A 13416-nucleotide genomic window follows, 5' to 3' on the forward strand; every position below is an offset into this window, starting at 1 on the left:
TGCTTGGGTGGTTACAGCCAAGAGTTGATTGTGCAGTGGCCATTTAGGTGAGACTTTGGAAGGCAGAAGGACGAGTGGCCTGGTTGGACCAGGCAGAACATGTGGGGAGGTCTATAGACTTGCTGCAGGGAGCACTGATGGGCTCTTTTTCTAACTTTGTGGAGGCCTGACATAAAGGTTTCCAGTCTCTAGTGTCTCTGCATGGGCCTTGCCTTCACTTGAGGACATGCTTGTCTTCAAAACGCTCTGGTCTGGAAGATGGTACCGGAACACTGCCAAAACCAGGGGGCTAATCTAGGGCTGAGCAGTAGTCCTTCACAGTCCTCCAACAGATGACATGGGCTTGTGCCCTCCATTGCCTGCGAAGAAGCACATGTTGTTGGCCTGTCTCTGCCACGAGCAGAGATGTGGTGCTCACTCTGTGCTCTGACTAGCTTGGGGTATTTTTCTGCTGGGAACACTCATCAGGGTGCTGGGGTGACATCTTGGCTGATCTCACACACTGCCAGTGCCTTGCAGATGGGGGACAGAAGGGCAGGTTAGGACACTGCCATGTCCCTGCCAAGTGGGGAAGGGACTGTGCCATATCCTGCTGGGTAGCAGAGATGAGTGAGCTGTGAGAACATCTTTACACCTATGAACAATGAGCAGAGGTTGAGCTGGCAACAAGCAGCTATTCTTATTACCCTAGAGGAGCTGAGCTGATTTGCAGCTTAATTAATATGCATCAGATCTAGAAATCTGAGATCAGGGTTTTGACTTCCTCAGAAAATATCTTTCCCTGCTTCATTGTTGTTCCAAAATGAAATTCTTTGCAGCTGTGGAGAGTGTTTTTGCTACTGACAATGTACTTTCTCCTCCTTGTTATTTATTCCTCTTCCAAGCTCCCTTTCTGGTTTCCTACCTGGGGTTAGTTTGCCATGCAGGAGGCAGAGGCATGCACAAGTGCGCATCAGCAACGGAGACATGAATGCAGGCAGCATCCTCTCCAAAACCACTGAGGAGCAGCCAGGAGGATCACACCCACCTAAAAATAAACATTAACATATGTACAGGCCTTTCTGAGCCTGAATCACTGCTGGATACCAGATCTCCACAGATTCCTGCCCGGAGATGGTGCAACAGTCTGCTAGGGAGCAGCCTTACTTTCTGGCATTATGGGAAAGGTGCAGCTTTTTGCTGCTGCTCACAGATTTTCAGGACCTTTGTGTAGTGGAAGGCAGCACCAAGATGAGCTGCTGACACTACTGTGTGTGTGTTGTTAACAGCTAGCTGTGGTACTAGTGCAGCTGCAGACAGGAAAATGCAGGCTCTTAGTCCATGTCAGGAAGTTTTGAGCGCTGTAGGACAGAGTGTGGAAACAAGAATTATGTCTGCAAGGGCATTTCTCTGCCTTGTATTCCTTGCCATGATGCCTGCTGGGCTTGGGACTGATGTGGTTTGTTTTCCTTTGGGAGAGCCAAGATGGGAAGGATGGCAGGCGGAAGGAGAGTCAGCGTGGGGGTTTGCACTCCCACACCCACTGCAGTAAATGTGTGCAGGGCTTGTTGAGTCACGCAGCAAACAGAACCCATGGGGCATAACCTGAGAAACAGAGGCATCAGCGCTGCTTTGGAAGTCCTTACCTTGCTCAGGTTAACTGCTTTCCTGTTGCTGCTGCTGCTGCACAGCTGAGCACAGCTGCCTCTTGGGCATGGATGGGGTTTGTGTATGTGGTTCCCAGTGTGGGGATCTCTCAGATACTGCAGGTCAGGAGTGAGTTGTGCTGACGCATCCAGAGCATGGGTCTGGAGAAGGCTGACAGTGAGAGACAGCAGGGGAGGTGTTGGTTAACATTGGGTAGTGTTGGCACATCTCTCCCATCCCCAGCCATGGTGCTGTATGAGCATATAGGGTATGTGTAACATGTTGCTCCTTGGTTTTCAGGGGAGCATCCCTTTAGCTGGAATAGCAAGGAAACAGTACAGGTCAGAAAAAAATACTTCAGCATACCTTAGCATGTGTGGATGAGTTGGTGGTTCCTGCTTGTACTGGCTGTGAAGCAAGGCAGCACTGCAGCTATACATACTGGTGGGAATAAAATTGGCCCAAAGTTGTATACCTCATACTTCTGTTTGAAAATCAGTGGGAGATACCTATTCCAGATGTGTACTCAGAGTCCTATTGATCCTGCCATCAGAGCAGAAGGTCTGAGCATAGAGCAGGGCTTGGAACTCCTGGCTTGGGCACTGGTAACAGCACACAGCCATCTGTCTTGGTGCTAGTGCTCCGGTCTTTTTGTCTTTTGTGTACAGAGTTCCCATAAGGGAATTAGGAAAATGATGCTTCTGCCTGCAGCTCCTTGGAACTAGAAACAGGAATAAAGGCATCAGGGTTGTGCAGCTTCATTACATCTTCTAGGTTTGGGGAATCTTCATATGATATCTAAAAGAGATTTATATAGGCAGAGTGGGGACACATCCAGATGGTCCTGTTTAAACACAGGCTGATAAGGGACTTCCTAGAAGTTTACTAGACACACATTTTGTTTTGGAATTATCCCTTAACAGCACTTGCAATAAAGAAGCAGCAATGGCATTTAGCTGTTAATGCTAACAGACTACTGTTGTGAATGGGGGGTGGAGGTGTTTGCTCCTTTTTCTCCCTGGTGGGGTGGCTTGAGCTGAGAACAGTGATGTTTGCTGCTCTCTGCTGGTTTGCGAGGGTATGATATTCTGTCAGCGGTTCTGGCCCTTGAGTGTGCAGAAACTGGGCAGTGGCTCATAGTAAATCACACTTGGGCTCAGGAACAGGTGATGAAGAGAAGCCTGAAGTCTGACCCCGAAGCAAATAGTAAGGGGATGCGTGGCCATCTTGTCCCCTGGGAGGGAGGGCAGCAGCAGGGAGAAGGGCTTACAGCAAGAAACATTTAATAGCCCTTTTTCTTTCTGAATTAGACCAAGGTAGTGAATTTGCCACTGATAGGAGTCATGTCTATGGAATGTGTTGCCCCAGTGCCAGATCTGTGGCTCACATTGCACGAACTAAACCATTGTTTCTGTTTTTTCACCAGCACCGGCAGCTGCTGAAGGACAGTTTCATGGTGGAGCTGGTTGAGGGGGCTCGCAAGCTACGTCATGTCTTCCTTTTTACTGATCTGTTCCTGTGTGCCAAGCTCAAGAAGCAGATTGGAGGGTGAGGTTTTCCTTCTGGACTATGTGCTTTGTGCCTCAGCTTCAGCAGAATCCTGGGATTAGCTGGCAATTTCAGTTGAAATTGAATACCCCAGAAGTGGGTGACCATAGTCCATAAGATGTAGCTAGCCATGATCAGCAAGGTAATACTGTCTATTATGAGACCTTGGCCAAGTCCTGATCCCTCAGGGAAGGTTCATTCCTCCTGCCACTGCCCTGAGCCTTCCTAGGAAAATAGGATGTACTGTAACTGCTGTCATTCTAGACAGATGCTATTTGTTTTTCTACTTCCCCTTTCCTTTAACAGGTGAAATTCCTCACATTCTTTTGTTACTGAGGTTATTGATTTTGCCCTTGCAGGTACAGCCAGTTAACGGTTTGTCAGAAAAATTGAGAGTACAATAAACAGGCCATGTGCCAACCCCAGGGTGCAGCTCTGCAGTCTTGTTGACATTCTTCACAAAAGCGGGGGGAGGAACCTTTATCAACATACCTGCCTCAAACAGGGCTTGTCTTCATTTGGTAAATCTTCTACTTGAAGAGACCCCTCTTGTCTTCTTGCCCTCCTCAAACAGAAAGTTGTCACTACCCTTTCTGAAGTACACACTTGTGAGGAGTGAACCATCAAAAGAGTGGGACATTCCCAAGAGTGGATGTTCCTCACAGTTGAAGTGGAGAGGGAGTGAATCATGTTAAACGTGAAAAAAGTGAATGGATTATCCTAGTGAAATTACTGGAGAATGGCAGCTAAAAGCTGTAGTTGCTCTTTTCTGGTTGGATTCCACAGAGGTTTATACATATTTGCTCATCTGGCCCTCTTAGCTCAGGCAGGAGAGAGCTGGGTTTAGAAGATAGGTAGCAGCCAGGTGAGAGGCATGGCATGGCTTCTGACCATTGCCTCTGCAGAGGTTTGAAAGGGGAGAGCGTGCAAGACTGAAAGGGTTTGCAGAAGATCACTGTAGTTTCTTAGGAGGAAAAGAAACAGACAACAAAACAAGATGCCTTGTTACATGCTGTACTGGCTATTGTCTGGTTTTGGCTTTCTTGCTGGAAAGCAGCCCTTTGCCAGACTTTTCCCACATGGGGGTCACAGTGAAGTTGTGCCCAGTTCTGTATCTTATGCAGTATAGCAGGGAAGGACTTGTGGGAAGGGGAGAGGGTGTTGCCAAACACTGTAAAAGGTTTGTATCTTCTGTCTTTCAGAAAAAGCCAACAATATGACTGCAAATGGTACATCCCCCTCACTGACCTTAGTTTCCAAATGGTGGACGAATCTGAGGCAGTGCCCAATATCCCCCTGGTACCTGATGAGGAGCTGGATGCCATGAAGATCAAGATATCCCAGATCAAGAATGACATCCAGCGTGAAAAGGTAAAAGGGGTTAAAGCTTTTTGTACAGACTCGGTGTCTCTGTGAGATGAGGTGCTGATAGAAGCAGAATTCCCAGAGCTGCACAGCATTTTTAGCAGTCACCCTAAATCAGACTGTTCAGCAGAGGCTTGTGGTGCAGCTTTGTTACCAGTGATATTCAGATATCCTGCAGCCCATCGTTGCTTGTTCTAGTGCGTTGCTTGAATGATGGTCTCCTGCGAGGAGGCAGAAACAAAAAGAACCTGTACTTGTAGTCAGTGGCTCCTCTGCTTGAGCTACCTGTGGTTGCTGTTGCTTAGCATCCATGTGGGGAGCAGGGTTCTTATGCTGTGGACTGGTAGTGTGTCATGCTGGTTTCTGGCTGTTGAAGTATGCTGCAACTGATTTTGGTCAGAAGCCATGTACTTCTGAATTTTGGAGGCTCAGTTACATATGTGAAGCTTTTTCTGACTTCACCAGTATCAAAACACCAGCAAATATACGGAGAACACCAATTATACTGATGGACAGTCTGACACAGATATGGTGTTTCTGGCCCAGGTTTCTCCTTGCTTGCAAGACATGTTTTCTCAGAGATGTTCGACTCAGCCTTCCTGGAACCTGAAAGAATAGTAAGATTTTGAACACTGAAAGCCTGCTGGTGTGTAGAACAGGATATCAGTAATATTGCTTGTACCATGAGAAGACTATCCCCTGTGCTTCCAAATAACATGCTTCTGCCTTTATTCCCTGGCTGGCTTTCAGAGAGGGCTTCCTGGAAAAAGTAAGATGTTAGCAGGAACACTGTGTGGCAGCCTGTTACTCACAAGGTGCAGGAGTCTTGAGATAAATGCTTCGGTGCATCAGTGCCAAACAATACACTTGGTTGGGTTTGAGTCTGGTTTCTATCCAAGAAAAATCTTGGGTTTAGCTGACCTCTGAAATGGATCAGTGGGTGGTGAGTGGGAGAGTTCTGGGCAGCTTATAGAGAAGTTTCTTATAGTATCCTTGAATAAGGATACTTGTGGAGGACCTGGCAGTGCTATGGCTGCCCACTGGCATGCTGCTGTTGCAGCCTCTGGAACAGAAAGAACAGCTGAGACAGTGGCCATGCACCTCTGCACCTTCATCTGGGGCAGCTGGAACTGGGGCACAGAGCCAAGTCTGAATGTAGAGATACTGCAGGTAACACTTTCCTGAGCAGCTGAGGGCCCTGTGGATCCTCCTGACAGCATTTCTCCTGCCCATTTGGTTACTCACAGAGGAAAGGGATTGTGCATCTTTAAATATCTGTCAGTATAAATAGGGGCAGATGTTGGAGAATGACGTGTCCTCTGTCTCCCTCTCTCCCCCATCCTCCAGAGGGCTAATAAAGGCAGCAAGGTTATTGAGAGGTTGAAAAAGAAGCTGTCAGAGCAGGAATCTCTCCTATTGCTGATGTCTCCCAACATGGCCTTCCGGGTACACAATCGCAATGGCAAGGTGAGTGGCTCTTCTAGTCTCCCTCAGTGTACAAGTCAGAGGTCATGGGCTGTGTATGTTTGTATACACTGTTGTACAAGGTCTTTATGCCCTGTTGTCTGGCCTGAAAGTAGGTCTGGTCTCAGTGGTCACTCAGACTAATGCATACCCCCTCTTCTTCTGTTTTCCTGGGTAGAGTTACACATTCCTCATTTCATCCGACTATGAAAGGGCAGAGTGGAGGGAGAACATCCGGGAACAGCAGAAGAAATGTGAGTGTCCTTCAGCTGGATATTGGTACAAATACTGTGATTTTAGTAGGGGGCAGCAGGCCAGAGGGTAGAGTGTGGGGCAGGGCTCCCTGCAGAAAGACAGATGTGTTCAAATCCACAGCACAACATGGATGTCTTCTGTCTCTGCACATCTGAGCCTGTCTGAAGGACTTTTGCTTGCAGAAACATGTAGGGAATGTGTAGGGAGAGCACTTGGTAAGTGTTGGAGAGATTCTCCCTATTGCCCTAGAGATTAGAGCTCTCTGCAATTCCAGGTAGAGGGATCAGCTGCACACTTTTATCTGGCTCTAGTCCAAAGAAACATTTTTGCCATGGGTGTGTTTTGGCTTTGCAAGCAAATAAGAGCACTACTGGTTCCTGTGAACCACTCTGAGACTTTTTACTCTAAAGAGACACTAAATATGCCCTCAATAGAGCTGGGCTGCAGCAGCAGTGCGGTCCTAAGCACCACAGTCCTGATGCTGAGCATTGCCCAGGGAGCAGCTGTCCCGTGTATGCCCAGATTGAGGAAGCATGCATCCAGCCTCTGCTTCAAACCTTAATTTCTCCCTCTTTGACTCTCCTTGACAGGCTTTAAAAGCTTCTCACTCACATCAGTGGAACTCCAGATGCTGACAAACTCCTGTGTGAAGCTTCAGACAGTCCACAACATTCCCCTTACTATCAATAAGGAAGGTGAGACCTTTGGTTTATTCTTTCACATGGTTCAGCTGCACTGAAAACTTGCCTCTGCCTGCCTTCATGCATTTCCACTAGCACTGCTCTTACTGTTTCTTCTTGCCAAAGGCTTCAACCTGGTGATGAGTTACAAACTGAGAGCATGTGTACCCAACTTGTGTAGCTTAGTTGAAGTAGATGATAGCGTACGAATAGAGAGCAGCAGGAACAAGGTCAGTCTGGCATCTCAATGCTACTTGCTGCAATAGTAAAAATACAAGCTCCAAATTATATGGCTATGCCTAAATTAGTAAAATGTTCCTGGACATCTTCCAATCTGTTGACTACTGAATGGTCTCTACGTACATCCATCGTGCCAGGGATTGGAGTGCCTGTTGGAGTCCTAGCCTTGGAATCCTATGGAAGAACAGTAGTTGGCCAAAATTGTGTCAGAGACCATCCTAAATTACTATTTAATCTGCTAGCATAGACTTAGTCTCTATATTTTACTGCTTTTCCTCTATATTTTACTACTTCTCCTTTGAATTTCTTCCATGTTATCTTGCTGACCAGAGAAATATCATTGTAAAAGCCTCATTGCCAGAAGGCATTACAGATGGAAGCAGCACTGAACCTGGATGAGTCTCCTCTTGCTGAAATGGCTGGATTACATGCTCCTGCCAGCCTTTGTAGGGACATCTTACCCTCTGCTCTTTAACCTGTGTAACATCAATCTCATTACTCTCTTTCACTCTTAGCTCCTCCATGAATGTAACAAAATTCCTTGGCTCTTTTGTACAGATGATGAATCCCCAGGTCTCTATGGATTCCTGAATGTTATTGTCCACTCTGCCACAGGATTCAAGCAAAGTTCAAGTGAGTTGCAGTTCTGTAATACACAGAGGTAGGGGTTAGATAATTCAGGTGCTGGGACAGCTGGGTGTGGACTGGTTTAGCATTGGGGTGATGGTGAGGAGGAGAGGTGATTTGGGGAACTGCAAGTGAAATGGGGGCTCTTGTGTGAATTTGAGGGAATTCAGGTTTTTAATGCTACTATTAGCTCTCAGAAAGATCAGTGTCGTGGTTTAAGCTCAACCCAGGACAGATCAGGATCAAAGATCAAGCACACAGTATTGATTTTTAGGCCTGGTCTATTGGTATTTTTTTAAGCAGTGTTTGCTAATTATGCAGCACTTGTAGAAATAAACCTGCTTCTGAGGCACTGATTAAGATAATCTAGACAAAGCTGGAAAGCTCACCTAGCCATGTGGCTGGGGATCCTGTGCTTATCTAAGGTGCCTGTGCAGTCTCAGGAGGGAAGGAGTGAACTGAATGTACATCCTTTCTGTCAGCCTTTCTCCTGCTGAGGCACTGACTTCCCAGAGGCCACTGACATCACTTTATCGTGTAATTCACAAATAAGGGCAGTGTCTACAGCTCATTACTAGCTCTTCAAAAACACCAGATACTACAAAATGAACCAATTTGTGAAGAGAATGAGTTTTTGATGCCTGGCCCCTAACCAGCTCTCTGAGGGGATATTATGCTGATGCTGTTCTCGGTGAAATTGGTTCTAATGTATTGATGGGGTCTAGTGTCTACCTGGGGAAGTTTCATTTCTCTTTGGTATATACCTTCTGCTCATTGTGGATTGATCTGGGAAATACTGGATAATAGCATACACCTGATTCTTGATAGCGGTGAAAGACTTGTCTGTTGTGGGGGTCATTTATGCAGCTGTGCTGGTACTTTAGCTTGATAAAGGCAACTCTGCTGGTCCAGATGATGAGGTTTGTGCTGGATGGTGTTACCAATGTTAATATAAAGAAGATGCAGATGAAAACACACCCTGAAAGTGATGAACACAAGTTAGGAGATTCTAGACATTTTTTACAAGTTTCTGTCTCTCCTCCTCAGATTTGTACTGCACGTTAGAGGTGGATTCTTTTGGGTATTTCGTGAACAAGGCTAAAACTAGAGTTTACAGGGACACTACAGAGCCCAACTGGAATGAGGTGGGTTGGATTTTTCCTAATGTGACTTGCTCCATGTGCTGAACATCAGCATATGATGGTCAGAAAACCAACAAATGGAAGAACTTGCTGCATGCTCCATACTTGTGCTGCATTTGCTGCCTGTCAGAAAACACTCTTATGCCAGGTTCATTTGGCTGTCAGGGCTTGCAGATTTTATCTTGGATTAGCTAGAGTTAAACAAACATTTCAGTACAAATGAGTCTTGTTCAGCATTTCATCATCTAAACAGAGGCATGTCTGGTTATTTTTTGAAAGACACAAGTGAAAAATACATTGAAGAAGGAGGTGGTTTTATTTATTTGTTGTGAGGGGGAAGAATTAGCTATAGACATTTTGCCTGTTTACAGCCAACTCAAACCTGCTGGGGAGCTAATTTAAATATAGGAAAGGTGGGTGAGTTTTGTTTCTTTGGATGACTCTTTGCTGAAACTCAGTGAAACCTGACTAGGGATTCAAACATCTTAGTCTCTGATTTGACCACTTGTATATACAAAATACAATTTCACTTTATTTGTAGACCAGCTCCTTTAAGGGGTGGCTTTGGTCAGTCTGTTAAGTGCTCCCTCCTGATGAGTTTTCAGAGACTATATTGATTATTCAGAGACTGGTGTCCTGCTGTGATGCATTCATTGCTCTTTCCTGGTGCCCTGCAGGAGTTTGAGATTGAGCTGGAGGGCTCACAGACTCTGCGGATTCTGTGCTATGAAAAGTGCTACAACAAAACCAAGCTTACTAAAGAGGATGGAGAGAGCACAGATCGCATAATGGGCAAAGGACAGATCCAGGTAAGACTGTGCTTAATTCGCTCTTGCTACCTTTACTGCAAAACATAACAGGACTTCTGAATCCCGGAGCACCAGGGATGCTGCTTTTCTGCCTTCTGATTGTATCAGCACTGGAGGTTTCCCTCCAGATAGGGAGGTATTCAGTGTGATTCACAGGCAGAAAGTCAGCAGCTTTTTCCCTCTTGCCTTGTCCCCTCTGCCTACATCAGTACCCTTAAGGAATAGATGCTTTTTCGTGAGAATTTACATTTTGACCTCTGATTTGCCTGTTAACTTCCAAATTCCCAGCACAGTACATAGGAACTGCACTGTCACTGATCCCTGGGCAACGCTGGGGATGCTCCATTTGTGACAAAAGAGGAGGCAATGAATGTGCTATCCCATTTGTAAGTCAAGCAGAAGAAATACTACCTTCTCTACGTGCTGGAAGGTGATTGATGTGTTAGCAAGGCCTTGAAGGACAGGCTTATTGTCCCGGTACCTGCCATGTCCAGAGTAAAGTGTCCATGACAGCAGGCTGCATCTGAGATTTCCGTTGCTGATAATCAGCATGGGACACTTTGTCTATGTGGTGAATTTGTAATACAGGAAGGGAGGTGATGAGATGATTGCAGATGAATGCTGCTCTCGGGGAGCTGCTGTATGATGAAGCTTTAAAGCTCTAGGCAGGAGAAATCAGGCCATCAGTGGAGGATGACATGATGAATATGTTCCCCATCTCCTGCCAGTTGGTTGCACTGTCTGTCCACAGCTTCAGGAGGGTGTTTAAATGCCTGCTCTGAGAGCACATTCTTTGTGCTGGACTGGCTGTTGTACAGAACAGGGACTCTGCACGGATAGCTGTTTCTTTCTGGCACGCTGACAAATGCCATCATGCTCCCCCATTTACGTTTCGCTGATCATCACTCAATGGATGACAGCTTTCTCCTGTGTTTGAGTGATGGTCATGTAGGCCCAGGCTGTTTGTGGGATTTCAGAACTGCTCTGATTGAGGGCAGCCTGCAGGATCAGATCTCACCTCTCCTCTGGAAGGGTTCATTGTCTAAATGAGTTTCTTTAGGCTTGTTCCTTTCCTTCCCTCCTCACAGCCCTGAGGCTGCCCTGCTGTTACAGGGAAGGCTTTTGTCACCGCATACATGGTAGATGTTTAAAAGAAAACCTGCATATAAATCAAGAAATGGTGGTACAGGGTGGCTCCTGTGTATGTCTCAGGCTAACCAGAAATCTGTATGTCCCTTCTGCTAACAAAAGCTTATTTTTCCATGGAGCTGAAGAAAGCTGCAAAAGAGCAGGTTTTCAGCCTTGAAATGCCCTGGAGATTTGTGTGCTGATAATGGAAACCCTGAAATCACTGAACAGCTAAAGTCTTTATTTTACATAGAATTATTAAAATCAATAAAAATATTTTAAACTTTAAACTTTTTCCTCTTTTCATAAGAGTGGGTATTTTTATGCACAGCACTTGTACCTTCTCTTAAAACACTTTATAAATAAAAATACTCTTTGGAGACACTTGACCATTAATTGCATCTTGATTCTTTTAGGGAAACCTAAACAGTAAGGAGGGGAAAAAAGAAGGGTTTTATGAATGTGCAAAAGCTGCATTCAGTTGTATCACAAAAGGCAAATGCAAAAGGTCCCTTATTTTCAGTAAATCCCCCTTGCAGTTTATAAATAAATGTGGTAAACTGCCAAAACATCCTCTTAATTCTCAGTGATTCTTTCCCACCACACAACTTTTTAACACTATGGAGTAACAGCAAAGAGAGGTCCTACGAGAATCTGTGAGATTTTGGGTTGATAAGAATTAGTAAAGGTTTTTATTTTGCTTTAGTTTTATTTTTAAAACAAATATCACGTCTCTATTAAGAAATTATCTTAATAGAAAACCAAAATCAAGCTACCACCTGTAGCTGAAGGTGAGGGGTATTGATGCTGTCAGCGTCCCTTCCAGTCCTTCTGTTTATAGTAATTTTCTGTCAGGGTTTTCCCAGGTGCTTTTGCATCAGATTTAGTTTACTTGAGCATTGCTGTTGTGTCTCGGGCTTTCTGGCTTGTTTTTGCTGCAGTGCCATTATTCAGCCACAACCTGTCTTGTGGAAAGGCTCAGTCTCCTAAGCTGGATGAGGGCTTTTTTCCTAACTTTCCTTTAGTTAAAAACTCTGGGAATGTCAAGAGTTGTGTCTGCATCCTCCTGCTGATACAAACAGGGAAATTTCTGTGCTGGCTAAATTGCAGTGTATTGTTAAGCCGGGTATTATTGTAAATCTGCAACTTCCCACTACTGGGATTTCTGACTCACCAGATTCTCTGGGCTGCAGTGATGAAGACAATGCATCAGGGGCACCGGGGCTGTTTTGGCTGTGGAGTGTTTATTAAATCTCTCCGTTAGATTATGGTGCTGGAGGAAGGAAGACTGGAAATTGGTCCATGTGATCAGAAGCTTCCAGGAATGGGCAACAATTTTAATAGCTTCCATTACTCATATTTTCTTTTCCTATGGAACATTTTATTTACCTCTTTTTATGGCCACATGCGAGAGCTTCATTGCTTGCCAAGCTGCAAGTTTTATCCCTGACAAATAAACCCACAGTGTTTTAATATGGGAGAACGTCCTGGAAATGCGGCAATACAGTCCTCATCAGACCTGGGAGTGGCAGGTGGGATGTGCAGTGTTTAACCAGCCAGCATGCGTAGCTGAGGGTTTCTGTTATATCTCAGGTGTAAGAAATACCAGGAGAAGGTGCCCTTCCTGGGTATGCTCTGAAACTGAAATTACTGGGGGCCTGGGGGAGAAAAGAATGGACATTATCTTATAGGAGGGAACATGAGACTTTGTAAGCATCAGCTGCTCTCATTTTGAACTTGTTTTTTTCCTTCTGTTGTTACCTTGCCATCCACCTTGGGCACTCGGGAGACCAGCCCTTTTGCTCTTTGAATTTTGCCCTTATGTGGCACATCTGCAAGTTTTGAGTGTTGCAGCCTTTTGTTTGGTCCTGAGACTCTGCGTCTAAGTGGCACATATGTCAGCAAAAATGGCCTCTGCCTTGGGAACAAATGACATGAGTAAACTGGTATTTCCTCTGTGATCCAGCTCTTCCAGTTGATACCTCCTAAAAATGCTGTTTCCTTTGCTTTCCTTTTTCTGCATGATCAGCTCAGGGAAACCATTTCCTTCTCCCTCACAGCAGTGCTGGAAAACCAGAGAGGATATGACCTTAGATCAGTCATTCTGTGGTAGCAGCACAACACCGTTCCTCTGTTGCCATGCAAAACAATCACTCTCTCCCTAATTATTGGGGATGTCTCATAGCCGTGCACATGGCTGTTGTCAGATACCTAGGTGGATTTCCATGTAAAACAGATTGTCAGAGGCTGTACCTCCCAAGTGTCAACTCGGAAGACCTTTTACACACTTGAGTTCATTTAAACAGTTTGCTCATGCAGAACAGTATCCCAGCAATGAAAACAGTGAAAATGAAGAAAGCAATAGGTCATGTCTAAAGGGTGATGGTGGGAAAGATTAACATGTTAGTGGGGAGCTTTGAGAAGAATGGGGTTATGGCTGGACTGGGAGTTTCCAGCAGCATTGAGACTCTGACAACTTGTATGGCACATCAGTTACAATTAAAAATTGATGGAGTGTACAGTTGCCAGGGA

The 13416-nt window shown here is 45.4% G+C and overlaps 1 protein-coding gene across 1 annotated transcript in view; it reads left to right on the plus strand.

Moving 5' to 3' along the window:
* Nucleotides 1-13416, plus strand: part of BCR (BCR activator of RhoGEF and GTPase) — a 99691-nt gene that overhangs the window by 70500 nt on the left and 15775 nt on the right. Inside the window, exons 9-16 of the mRNA XM_065692591.1 lie at nucleotides 3053-3174; nucleotides 4377-4545; nucleotides 5887-6006; nucleotides 6182-6257; nucleotides 6849-6953; nucleotides 7737-7811; nucleotides 8853-8950; nucleotides 9625-9756. Of these exons, the coding sequence (XP_065548663.1) occupies nucleotides 3053-3174; nucleotides 4377-4545; nucleotides 5887-6006; nucleotides 6182-6257; nucleotides 6849-6953; nucleotides 7737-7811; nucleotides 8853-8950; nucleotides 9625-9756 (897 nt within the window). The remainder of the gene's footprint in view (nucleotides 1-3052; nucleotides 3175-4376; nucleotides 4546-5886; nucleotides 6007-6181; nucleotides 6258-6848; nucleotides 6954-7736; nucleotides 7812-8852; nucleotides 8951-9624; nucleotides 9757-13416) is intronic.

The sequence above is a fragment of the Lathamus discolor genome, chromosome 12, assembly GCF_037157495.1.
Source record: "Lathamus discolor isolate bLatDis1 chromosome 12, bLatDis1.hap1, whole genome shotgun sequence".
Lineage (NCBI taxonomy): Eukaryota > Metazoa > Chordata > Aves > Psittaciformes > Psittacidae > Lathamus > Lathamus discolor.